Genomic DNA, 12,374 nt, shown 5'->3' on the forward strand with positions numbered 1-12,374 from the left:
AAAGCAATGGCTAGAAGTAGTGGGGCTCAGTACATTATCTGTTCAAGTAAGCATGTATATTTTACTTTAATTTCAGAATAATACCATAATATATGTATATATTTCTTCTTTCGCTTTATTCCTTACAATATGGGTCGGCCGGCCAAATCTACAAAAATCACTGCATATTTCCTATTCTATTCACTCCACATAGCTCTCCGTGTTTATTTAAATAATACATAAATCTAATTAAATTTTTTATTTTCAGAGGATTTGTGATAATATTAGCTGTATAGAAGCTCTATTATTAAAATCTGAAACTGAATTAAAGTCAATTCTTCCAGAATATTCTCTAAAAGATGAAGAACTTAGACGGTTAACAAGAGCTTCGTATAATTTAAAAAAATATAGTGGTATGTATATTAAAGTTGATAGGCTTAGAGCAACAATCCAAATTGCTTAGGATAATAAATAATATTAGGGAAACTTTAAAGAAATAAATATACTATAGGAAATACAAATTTTTCTCATAGCTTGAAAAACGTAATTATTCATTGTTGTAAATAGATCTTACTTTTTTTAGCCTGACTATCATGGACTTATTTTTAACAGAAATACAGCTGGCTGTCTTGCTAAGTTTTTGATGTACCCCTGAAAGCATACACTGATGTTAATTTGAAAAACGACTGAATTTATGACATAATCTTCGGTCGATCCTACTTTTTTTAATTCAATATAATTTTTTGTTTATTTTCAAGTATTCAATTTTTCATCAAATTCATCAAATTTTCACCAAAACTTTTAGCTAAAACGTATTATTAAATTTTTGTTTATAAATACAAAAATAAGATATCTACTTTGATATTTAATTTTTTTTCTTTAAATTATTTAACATGAACATGCCCATTTTTATACAAAGCAATGGAGTTGTACATAGAGTTGTTTGTAATAACATTTAATTTTCTTCATAACATTTACAAGGTATCAATCGTGGCATATTTATAAAATTATTTTTAGTTAACTAATAATTTCTATGTGAAAATCTGCAATTTTTAAAGTTTTTAATGACTTTTACATCGATATTAAAAAGTGAAAACTAAAAATTTATATTCTATTAATAGATCAAGCTAATATCGAAAATAGCAAATAACTGTTTTGAAAATTATTGTAGAACACGGTATAAAATACAAATTCATTTTGTGCAAACCACATAACAAAATATTAATGTTTGGCTTAGGTTTGAATTTTTAAAGTTTTAGTTCAATTGAAAAAGTTGCTAAATTGAGACACTACATTTAATGTAATATGTCATAAATGTTTGATAGAACCCAGGGTAAGTGAAATATTCGTAAAATATGCACTGCTTGGTCCCCACTATGTTCCGACGGCATTGTAGAGGTTTTTTTGTATTGAGATATGTTTTATAAAATATATTTGAACTATATAAAGTTAAAAAAAATTATAATTATTATTATTTATTTATTTCAGAAACTTTAAGAATTGGTAACAGAACTCGAGAAAAATGTAAAATGACATTGTACTGGGATTCGTGGTACCGGCAGTATGAAGTTCGTTGTGAACAAGCAGGGCATTCTCCTTCTTCAGTTCAAGGTCATTCTCCTTCATCCTCTTGTCGTGTTAGAAATTCTCATATAAATCATTACACTCCACCCTTGACTCCTACTCTATTTAATCACACCCATAGTAAGTAAATACAATTGATATACAGTAATCGACATAGTCTTTATAAAATATTTTTTTATAAAAAAATATACCAAGGGATATTACGTTAATTATTACTATGTTACTAGGGACCAGTGATAGTCCTATTTCTAAGCTGACGTCACCAAAAACTCGTAGAAATATAAATCCAGATGTAGTTTTTTCTGTAGTTACTACTCAAAGTCATTCAGATAATAATGTAGATGGAATTTAGTAAGTTAACTAATTTTTTTAAGTTTTAGACATAGTTTTAATATTACTTTTGTCAACTATTCAGTCAAAATGGAGTAGCAACACATTGTTTACCAAAAGAACATGTTGATAGCTCAATTTTTACGTCATCAGTGAGCTCAAATAGAGATAACCAATCTGCAGCCAATGAATTTAATATGTCACTATCGCCAAAAAATTCAGTTCCTGATATTTGTATTAAAACTGGACATAAATTTTCAAATTTGTTCCCTATGATTGGATATTGTGAACAATGTTCTGCCCGAGTATTTGTTGGTAAGTAAATAAAATTAACAATATAAAATGGAACTTAATATAATTATTCTGTAAACATGTATGTCATAGTGCTATAAGGATTAAACCTGATACTAAAGGTATTGCGTTTGATTTCATTATATTGGTCACACTGCAAAACATGTTCGCCCTCACCACGTACAACTTCTTTATGTTGCGGGTCTTTAGAAATAAATTGTTTATAAAAAACAATATATACACATGATAATTCAATATATAATTATATTTTGAAAACAAATTAGTAGCAATAAACATCAACTGAATTTTATTGGTATACAGCAATTATGTTTTTACAACCGAAGTGTTAAGACTTAGCAGTATTGGCGCGCGCTAGATTAAATTTTTGATCAAACTTGTTCCTACTCAGGGGGTGCCCCTTTTGTTGGGGTAAAATCAAATTATGGGTTTAAAACATTTGTTAAGAGGGCGTCGCACCAGTGATTTTCAGTGGTAAAAACATGTTTAAGCAGACTGAAAATAACTCGTTTGATTTTGGTTTTAGAGTAAAAGCACCCATTATAAAATTTAAAGAGAACAATATTCCGGAGGGCAAGACGGTGCGTTTTTTTAAAAAAAAAATCATTGTTTGAAAAGTTACAGTCATTTAAAAATGTTAAAATAGTCGTTATTTTTAAACTATGTATTGAGCGTTATACTTGGAATAATGAAAAAAACGCACCGTCTTGCCCTCCGGAATGTTGTTCTCTTTTAATTTTATAATGGGTGCTTTTACTCTAAAACCAAAATTAAACAAGTTATTTTCAGTCTGCTTAAACATATAGAGATGAAAAAAAATTTTTTAAATAGCTTTCAAGGATGCTGTGATAGTCCAAAAAATAAATTAACTACAAAAATAAGAGTCCTAGTTATTGAACTAATAATTACATGTCACAGTTTAACCCTTGAATTAAGATTTTGTAAAAAATTGCCTATACTCTACTCCTTAAAAATGGGCGGTGCGACGCCCTCTTAAGCAAATTATTATTAGTTGTCTGTTTTTAATTTATCGTTTTTAACAATTATTTAATAATAATAATGCATACTTATATAGTATGTATACCTCTGAATGAAGTAAAATGTATTTTTGTTTTAGGTATAAAATGTAAAATTTGCAAGTATCGATATCATAAAGGATGTCTGTCTAAAGTTCCATTACATTGTACAAAAAGTGTTATGACAGATGACAATGACCAAACAGCATTTGATGGTAATAGAGATTTAAAATGTTATAATGGTCTCACAGTTTGGTTTAAAATTTATTTACTTTTTTTATGTATAATTTAACTAAAACTCAATATTAAATTAACTTAAACAATACTTATTAAACTTAACCTATGATTTATCAGTTCTCTAAACAAATTACTTTAATGTATTTATGTATATAACACTCAAAAAATCTCTTCATATCGATTACTAAGGGGATTCTAAAAAGCTTTTTGCTAAAGGGCAAAAGATAGACAATATTTAAAAAAATTGATCTATACTCTGGTCATTTTAGAAAGATACCTGGGCGGCCGACTAAAACTCGCCCACTGCTATTACACATACATATTCATATTGTATATGCACAATAGGAATAGTGGAAACGTTGGAAAGAGATGCTTATTATCTAATAATAAAAATGTACCCAGTTCTCCTTGTTACAGTATAAAAGGGCACTTAAGTTTTATTTTTTAATTACAATTTTAACAAAATTTACCTATCCCAAACCCCTTTGTAAATTCAAATATTTGAAAGGCGACCTTATAGGTTCGTCAATATAAAAGGCCTAACTGGTTTTTAAAACTGTAAAAAAACATGGGTTTTAACTTATGTTATTTTCCGTATCAGTCACATTTCATAAATCTAACATAGTTTTTTTTTAAGTAGAGATATTTAAAGATGTTTGTTTTTCTGTATTTAAACTGGCCTTATGATTAATTTATCATTTTAATTTTTCATAAATGTAATAGAAATATGAAAATTCTGGTTATATTTGAGGACCAAAAAAGCTAAATGGGGGGAAATTGAGTTAATTGGCGTTATCAATGGTGTTTGAAGGTATCATTTAATAACAATTTGCTATCTTAGTTAATAGAAAAACTTGCTAAATAAATATTTATTTGAAATATTTCTAATTACTTTTTTGGTTCTATGATGTAAGTAAGATAATTGTATATTTTACAGACCTTATAAGCTCATCAGTTAATCATTCGCCTAATTTTCATCGCCCTACCTCACACAAAACTTCTTCATCATTACTGTCAAGAAGAAAAACTCGCATTCCGTCCATCAACTCAATACCAGTTTCTGTTAGTATTAATATTTAATTAATTATTTATGTATGAATATATTATTTTACTAATAGTTTAATTGATTTATATTAGTCTAAGAGTGGTGGAGCTGAATCTAGTTCTGCTCCATCTAGTACAAATAGTTCTACACCTTCGAGTCCAGCTCTAGTCAACACTAGACAAACGCATGTTTCTTCATTACTAACTCCAGCTAGAACTCATGAACAATTTCAGTTTCCTGATACATCTCATTACCCACAAGATTTACAGGTAATACTAACTATAGTATATTATATTAAAGTTACAAAAAAGTCATATTTAATAATATAATGTATATTTTTAAGTAATACCTCGTTTCTAATGTTTACCGGAAACAAAGTTGAACACTTATACTCAATAATTACCTAACAGATTTGTAGTTTATACATAATAATAATTATGATATATTGTAATTAAAAACTTTACATTTTAGTAAAAGTGAATAAAAGTATCTAAAAGAAAATTTTTAATAAATTGTTTATCGTAGTCTCTCGTAGTAAAAATAGTTAGTATTTCAACATTTTATGAAATTTATCAAATATATCATAAGAATATCAAATTATATTATTTATTTGATTATTTTGTTTCTTATTAAAAATTGGTTTGTACATATTGATCAATATGTTTACAATTTGCAACTCTTTTAAGTTGTTTAAAACAATTTTTACTGTAAATTTCATTAGTGCTCAAATTTTTTTGTTTTAGAAAAACCAGTGTAGGTATACAGAATCGAGATGTGGTAGTTCAGATTCAGAGCATACATCTGTAAGAATGGATTCGTCTGAAGCTCAAAATTGGGACACGGATGAAATGGACACAAGAGGTTGGCCACGACAAAATAGTGTAAGTCTAATATACAGTATTGTTTATTTTAAAAAATGTATGTAATTATGTACTTGTATTCAATATTCTATAATGGATAGTGGGTTTCCTGTTATTGCAAACACTCGTTGAAACTTCCTGTTAAGAGGACGCTACCCACCCATAGTTTTATCCGCAAAAAATGCGGGGTTGGTTTTGCGGGGGACAAGAATGTAAGGGCAGTAACTACAAAAAGTTTTTACAATGGATAGAGAATAACTCTATCTACAGGTTAGCGTTTTTAGTTTTTTAATAACAAACACAATCAAAATTATTCGTAAAGATTCATTTTTTTAATTTTTTTATAAAAAAAATATTAAATATAGATATCAAAATATAACAACGCTACCCCATAGATAATGTTCTTTTCTATACATACTGAAAATTTGGTAAATCGACTGTTAATACTTGCCTCACATACTTGTCCCGCACCAAGCAGTTTTGATGAGGAAAAATTGTAATTTATCCAACAGGAATGACTGTGATGGTCTGAAAAAAAAATGGCAATTAACAAAATATCCTCATTACTGTATTAATAAGTATACACTATAGGTCAAACTCTAAATTAAAATTTGTAAAAAAAATAGTGTTTGGTATGATATATAATTATAATTACATAATATTATAATATTTGCTTAGCTGTCTCTTCAAGAATGGGATATACCCTGGGATGAATTAAATATGTGTGACAAATTGGGAGAAGGTCATTTTGGTACTGTGTACAGTGGAAATTGGCATGGGCCTGTTGCAATTAAAGTAATAAATATGGATTATTTAGATTACGAAAAAACATTAGAAGCATTCAAAGCAGAAGTAAGTAAACAGTGTATTTTCAAATTATATATATTTAAAATACAATTCAAAATGCGTCATATGTTTTAAAACTGCATAATTTTTACTGTGATGGATGATTCACTAATTATGAACTTGTCAATATTTCATAAGATATTAGACTTTTAAAAATTATTCTATTTTATACTTTTATTTATTTTTCAAAAAAATAAATCCATCCCATATGTATTAAAACCTTACGAACTTAGCTTTTTAGATGGTAACGTATTTATTTTACTAACATAATTAATTGAGAGTATTACGCTGAAAATTTTGACTGGTCGATACTCAGTTATGATGTTTACTTTTAAAGTTTAAAATTTAGGATGGGAAGAAGAAGGGTAGAGTGATGTAATTTTTATCTGCACGCATTACTTTACTGCACTCCACCTCCCATTCTACATTTTGGGCTTAAATAACTTTAAAAGTAATCATCCAAAAAAATTATCAATTAGTCAAAACTTTCAGCATAATACTCTTAATTTAAAAAGCTGAAATAATAGGTATATGTATGTTTCCATTTAAAAATCTAAAGTTCATAATATTTTAACACATAAGAAATGGAGTTTTGTTGTTGAATACTACTGGGTGAGGCAGTCAAACCTGACGCTTTATAACGCCTTTACCGCGAACGCACATTGTTCACTCGACCAACGCTCTATTTTTACTAAATTCAGGGTGTCTGGAAGCAGTAGGTTCAGTCCCAAACTCGTCGGGTTTGACTGCCCCACCCTGTATGTCAAATTTGGGCTAACTAATAACTGTAAAAGTATGAAAAAGAGTAATTAAAAATTTTTTATTATCTTTTAAGATATTGACTGCTTCATATTTGTTAACCAATCTGTATGTATACTATAATTTTAAGGTGGCTACCTTTCGCAAAACACGCCATGAAAATTTGATTTTGTTCATGGGTGCCTGTATGAAACTTCCCAGGTTAGCTATTGTTACAAGTCTTGCAAATGGTATGACTTTATACAGACATATACACATTCTGAAAGACAAATTTAATATGAGTCGTACTACAATGGTTGCTCAACAAATATCACAGGTAATGTCATTATTGTCAAATCTTACACCAACTATGTAATTAAATCAACTCAATTATGCACTTAGGGTATGGGTTATTTACATGCAAAAGGCATTATACATAAAGACTTAAGGAGTAAAAATATATTTTTGGAAAATGGAAAAGTCATCATTACAGATTTTGGTTTGTTTAGTGTAACCAGATTATGCTTTCGAAATCGGTAATACACAATTCATAAAAGTGTGTAACTGCATTATTTTTAAGTTGATTTACCTTTTTTAGAACTCAAGATGGCTTAATTGTTCCACCTGGTTGGTTATGTTACTTGGCACCTGAATTAGTGCGCAATTTACGTGTTCATCAAAGACCCGAAGAAGAAGATTTACCATTTAGTAAAGCTTCTGATGTTTATGCATTTGGGTGAGTTACATCAATTATGTACTTCAAACATTATGAAAAAAAATGAATACAGAAGATTAATGTATTTTAATTATTGTATATAATTTTTTTTTTGAAAATTAGTAAATTTTAGTTTTGACACACAAAATGTTTATATCACAGTTAGTCATATTTCTATATATTTTTTTTTAATTTTAAATTTCAGATTTTACACTATTATACTATAAAAATTATGCATGAAGATCGAATTTTAGTTTTAATTTAATTTTCTCATTTTATAGAACGGTTTGGTATGAGCTGTTGTGTGGTGAGTGGCCATTCAAATCGGCTAGCCCAGAAGTAATTATTTGGAATATTGGACGTGGCATGAAACAAAGATTGGCTAATTTAGAAGCATCTGGTGACGTTAAAGTATGAGGAAATAAAAAAAAATTCTTGTTAAAATTAGTTAAAACCTTAACTTTTTAAATTATTTTAGGATATATTGATGACATGCTGGTCATTTAATCCAGAAAAAAGACCAGATTTTTCTCAAATGCTTAAAACTCTAGAACGGTTACCAAGAAAAAGGTTAGCTCGTAGCCCATCCCATCCAATCCATTTGTCAAGATCAGCGGAATCTATTTTTTAAGAAATATTGTTTAACAGTATTAAACATAGCTATACCAATACATTTACTTGCATATAATAAGCTAGTATAATGATCATAATTGTAATACAAAAAACACTCAGCTCAGTTATACAGGTAAACGTTGAATGAAGTGCTTTTTAATTATTAAATATAATATAAATGTATTTTTCATTATTATTTTTATGAATATAATATTATATAATAATTATAAATATTATTATTTGTGTATTATAATTCACATTGTTATCTATTTATGAACTGTATGATACAAGTTATTATATATTGAGCACACAGTCGAGTTTCTATTATAGTTTTTAAAATTTATGAAATACATATTATATGCATTGTGGTTCACAAGAATTTGAAAAATGCTAATTTTGTATAAATAAAAACATTTTTTAATTTTGTTTTTTAGTAAAAATTTAATAATAAACCATAAATATTTTATATTTTAAAATAAATAAATATTCATAATAAAAAAATTAATACTTTTTAGTTCTTTAAATTAAAAAAAAAAAATCAAGGTAGCCATTTTAAAGAGTATGCAATATTTGATAAATTTTAAGTAAGAAATTTACACTAAACTCTCTATGTAAAATCATGTAACCAATCAAAAAAAGATTCATACCTAAAACCTTGAGTTTTACTCACAAACCCCTTATTCAGTATAATATTATGAAGTTTTAAACGTCACTAATAAAACAATTTAATTTCAGATATAGCTGTAAAAATTAAAATAAATAATTTTGTTTTTTTACACTAGAAGGGCACAGGGGAAGAAGGGTAATAGTCCATGTATAAACATTTTAGAGTATAGCAAAACATAGTTCATGAATTCCTCTCCCTCTTACATAAGAACAAAAAAAATCACGTAATTTTGCTATTTTACTAAAAAATGTATTTATTTACACAATCTACTGACATAAATAAAACAAATTAATGGCAAGTATTGAAAAAAAAAATTTCATAAATTGATTACTACCCTTCTTCTCCTGTGCCCTTCATTTGATTATGTTTTCTATGAAAAGTTCAATAACTAATTATAACAGTAAATAACGGTGATCAGCATCAAGTTAATAGTCCAAGATATAGCACTTTTTATAATAAATTACTAAAAGCAATTTTTAACAATATCATTGTTTTAATGTAAAAGTAGTAAAATACATTTGTTATTTGTTTAAATATAAAAGTCAAAACAGTTTAATTAAAAAAATGTATTCAATTTATACAATAAATATTTTGGTATTACTTTTTATCTCAGTGGATTGGATAAATTGTTAATAAGCTTCATGGTTTCATCAAAATTATTTAAATCTGAAAGCAAAGTAAAATAAATTAAAAACTGGAAGTATTAAAAGTGATAACATCAATGGTTGGTTTCACCGGATTAGCTTAAAAATTATGTAAAGTTTAATAACATTACAACTACAGGTTAATAAATTGTACTCTAATGTTCAGCCTAACGGGTAGGAATGCCAGAACAGAACGTCTACAACAGCAATATTTAATTTTAAGAAAATATTAAGTTATAACTAAACTTAACTTATAGTTAAATATTTCAAAAAAAGTTATAAGTTGATCCAATTTGTTTAACTGAGCTAGACGACAACATGTGGCGCAGTGGTACAATGTGTCTAACTTGGTACTAGCACAATTCACATGAACAAATTTCCAATAATCTGTGGTCTAGCATTCTGTGTTTAATTCTCACACCACTGGTAAACAGACATTATCTAGATCCTACTCACATAATCCAGCTTACTTGATGGGCGTTACACATTTAAATAATAGAAAGAAATATGTACGAGTATGAGCACTTAATTGCGTTCATACAAAACAAAAATGTATGCAACAAGCATTAGGTATAATTTTGTTTTTCCAAGTAAACAACAAAATGGTATAAAGACTACTAACCGAAATCATTGGTTATGTTAGATGGAAAACTAATGTGGTATGTTCCATTTATGGTTGTTTTGTCACTGACGTATCCATGAATTTCAACTAAAGCATCTACTTTGCTATACACGGGTTCATGGAAATTAGCAGTCACAACTTGATTATCAGTAGTTTGTAGCGTTAACGATTTACCATCTCCACTGATCTATTGTAGGATTGAAAGTTAAATCACGTCCATCAATCACAATCCACATCAGTGTTAATAAACTCAAGTAAATAAAAAAACCTTACTTTTAATACAGATGCTATCAACGTGACCGGTTTTCCTATCGATTTTTGTAAATATCCTCCATTTACATAAGTTCGAGTAGGCAAAATCGATGACTCCATAATGGCAAAATATGCAAAATGTGTAGTTATAAAATATTTATAACGGGTGCTCAGAAAAACTATTCTAAGATCACAACTAACACGCTAGTATTGAGAAGTAATTTTTTAAATAGGTACTACAGCTAAAAACTCAGATTTCAGATACGGTAGTGTGCTATTATAACAGAAATCAGAATACTGAAACTGAATAATGCTTAATGAAACTAATTTTCATTTAACCTGAGATATTATTTGTATTTTGTAGCAAGAACAATATACAAAATATATGGATTCAATATTTTAACCATTAACACATTGTGATTATGGCGCGCTCAGCTCGTGCCATCTAGTTGTAGCAATTGCCTCATCACGTGCTTAGAAGCTAAACTCAGGTAGTCACTCAAATCTCACATAATATATTAGGCCACGATTAAGATGTTATTATATTTAATCGTGGTTTAGGCCAATCGCAACTACCGGCCGGTCACTCTTTTTATAAACAAGTATATATTCTTTTGCCAGCATCTCCACAATCCCATAAAGTAAAAACACAGAATAGATTAAATTAAATCTATTCTATGGTTATAATTTATATCCCTTACCAAAAGTAAGTAGAAACATAGATATTTCTATGGAAAATAGCTCTTTTTCCCCGTCCAGAACCACAACCCCGTGTATTATATATAGTATAGACACTGTGCATTGGAATATTCAGCGTTGCAGTGGACAGCGAAAATAACTAGGTGTCGTTAGATCCTTACCACCCGGCTTTTTTAATCCAATTTCAATGTATTATATCTGTGCAACCGTAAAGTCCATCTGGTTGGTTTTAGAAGATTATACAGGTAGGGAATCAGTTCAGGAATAGAGATATAAAGACCGAAAAATAAATTATTCATTTTACAGTTTGTTTTATACAATTCAAATTAAATAAAAAGAATGATAAATTTCTCTTTTTTATAGCATTTTATCACAAAAAAGTTTAAAAAATACAAAGTTTCTATTACAGAGTCAAAATTTAATGCTACTGTAAAAATATACTGAACTCTGAACATTGATTGTATTATATTTTACAAAATAAATGTATGTTGATTTCATAAGATAAAAAATGTCTGCAGCTTGCGCATCCCTCAGAATTTGGGGCCAAGTGTAAGTGCACCTACTGCACTTGCAGAAATCAGACCCTGATTATACAATATAATATTATCTTTGTACAGGGTGATGCATCCGAAGTAAGACACTAATAATTGTCTAAAAAAATAATAACAATTGTATTGTTTTATCTAATTTATTTTACTGTATCATAAAAATTTAAATTATTAATTATCAAACATATATACACTTTTTTATTGTATTTTTCATTGATGAAGAAATGGAACATTTATATTATTCATGAAAAATTATTTTTTATTTACACAGAATAACATTGGTAACGATTTCAAAACAATAAACAAATAGGAAAGACAATAATTATACAAAAAACATACAATAATTATACAAAACGATTATAAAAAAAAAAAATTAGTACAATAACATTAAAATCATCTTAATAAGATGAATCAAATTAATATTTTACAGGGGATTAAACAAGTAGGGGGGAGGGCGGTAGTAGGTGTAAGCCACAAGGGTACGTTAGAAACCCGCATAATAAAATCCTCTCTCGACGGGCATGTCCGGGTACTCTTGCTTGCTTCTTAAGCTTATGGCCATGGCTTTTACCCTCGCCAGCCTGGCTCTGTATTCGGCGTCCACCGTGGTGGTGCTCTGGCCAAAGCGGTGTCTTATGTATAGGTTCCTGAGCCGAGCTGCTGGCAACGTC

At 28.3% G+C, this 12,374-nt stretch overlaps 2 protein-coding genes across 3 annotated transcripts in view; one reads left to right on the forward strand and one right to left on the reverse strand.

The window, feature by feature from the left end:
* Positions 1–8,556, forward strand: part of LOC126839034 (kinase suppressor of Ras 2) — a 9,008-nt gene extending 452 nt beyond the window's left edge. The window contains exons 2-16 of the mRNA XM_050573953.1: positions 1–46; positions 248–392; positions 1,468–1,683; positions 1,791–1,914; positions 1,979–2,208; positions 3,320–3,433; positions 4,393–4,517; positions 4,593–4,769; positions 5,244–5,381; positions 6,039–6,212; positions 7,096–7,281; positions 7,347–7,480; positions 7,543–7,680; positions 7,941–8,070; positions 8,138–8,556. The exon at positions 1–46 is cut by the window's left edge and continues 95 nt beyond it. Of these exons, the coding sequence (XP_050429910.1) occupies positions 1–46; positions 248–392; positions 1,468–1,683; positions 1,791–1,914; positions 1,979–2,208; positions 3,320–3,433; positions 4,393–4,517; positions 4,593–4,769; positions 5,244–5,381; positions 6,039–6,212; positions 7,096–7,281; positions 7,347–7,480; positions 7,543–7,680; positions 7,941–8,070; positions 8,138–8,290 (2,230 nt within the window). The 3' untranslated portion in view covers positions 8,291–8,556. The remainder of the gene's footprint in view (positions 47–247; positions 393–1,467; positions 1,684–1,790; positions 1,915–1,978; positions 2,209–3,319; positions 3,434–4,392; positions 4,518–4,592; positions 4,770–5,243; positions 5,382–6,038; positions 6,213–7,095; positions 7,282–7,346; positions 7,481–7,542; positions 7,681–7,940; positions 8,071–8,137) is intronic.
* On the reverse strand, positions 7,602–10,868 carry LOC126839039 (uncharacterized). Of its 2 annotated transcripts, XR_007685770.1 has the most exons (4): positions 10,478–10,868; positions 10,205–10,391; positions 9,540–9,604; positions 7,602–7,701 (listed from the first exon to the last, which is right to left on the reverse strand). XR_007685770.1 is itself a non-coding variant. In XM_050573961.1 (3 exons), the coding sequence occupies exons 1-3, from the start codon at positions 10,574–10,576 to the stop codon at positions 9,543–9,545; spliced, it is 348 nt and encodes a 115-aa protein (XP_050429918.1). In that variant the 5' UTR covers positions 10,577–10,866; the 3' UTR covers positions 9,412–9,542. The 2 variants fall into 2 exon arrangements, 1 of the variants encoding a protein (XP_050429918.1); XM_050573961.1 differs by lacking the exon at positions 7,602–7,701 and having other exon boundaries at positions 9,412–9,604; positions 10,478–10,866.
* Between the last annotated feature and the right edge of the window lie 1,506 nt (positions 10,869–12,374).

This window comes from Adelges cooleyi, unplaced genomic scaffold (genome assembly GCF_023614345.1).
Source record: "Adelges cooleyi isolate 19-005CV unplaced genomic scaffold, UGA_ACOO_1.1 ACOO_flye_CR_arks_rails_tigmint_CR_PRNA_30, whole genome shotgun sequence".
In the NCBI taxonomy this organism is placed as follows: domain Eukaryota; kingdom Metazoa; phylum Arthropoda; class Insecta; order Hemiptera; family Adelgidae; genus Adelges; species Adelges cooleyi.

Excerpts from the sequence above, each read along its gene's own strand:
- LOC126839039 (XM_050573961.1), bottom strand. The coding sequence starts at position 10,576 with ATGGAGTCATCGATTTTGCCTACTCGAACTTATGTAAATGGAGGATAT. Across the intron at positions 10,392-10,477 it reads TGATAGCATCTGTATTAAAA|ATCAGTGGAGATGGTAAATC; the intron begins GTAAGGTTTTTT and ends ATCCTACAATAG. Across the intron at positions 9,605-10,204 it reads TAACATAACCAATGATTTCG|ATTTAAATAATTTTGATGAA; the intron begins GTTAGTAGTCTT and ends CTTTGCTTTCAG.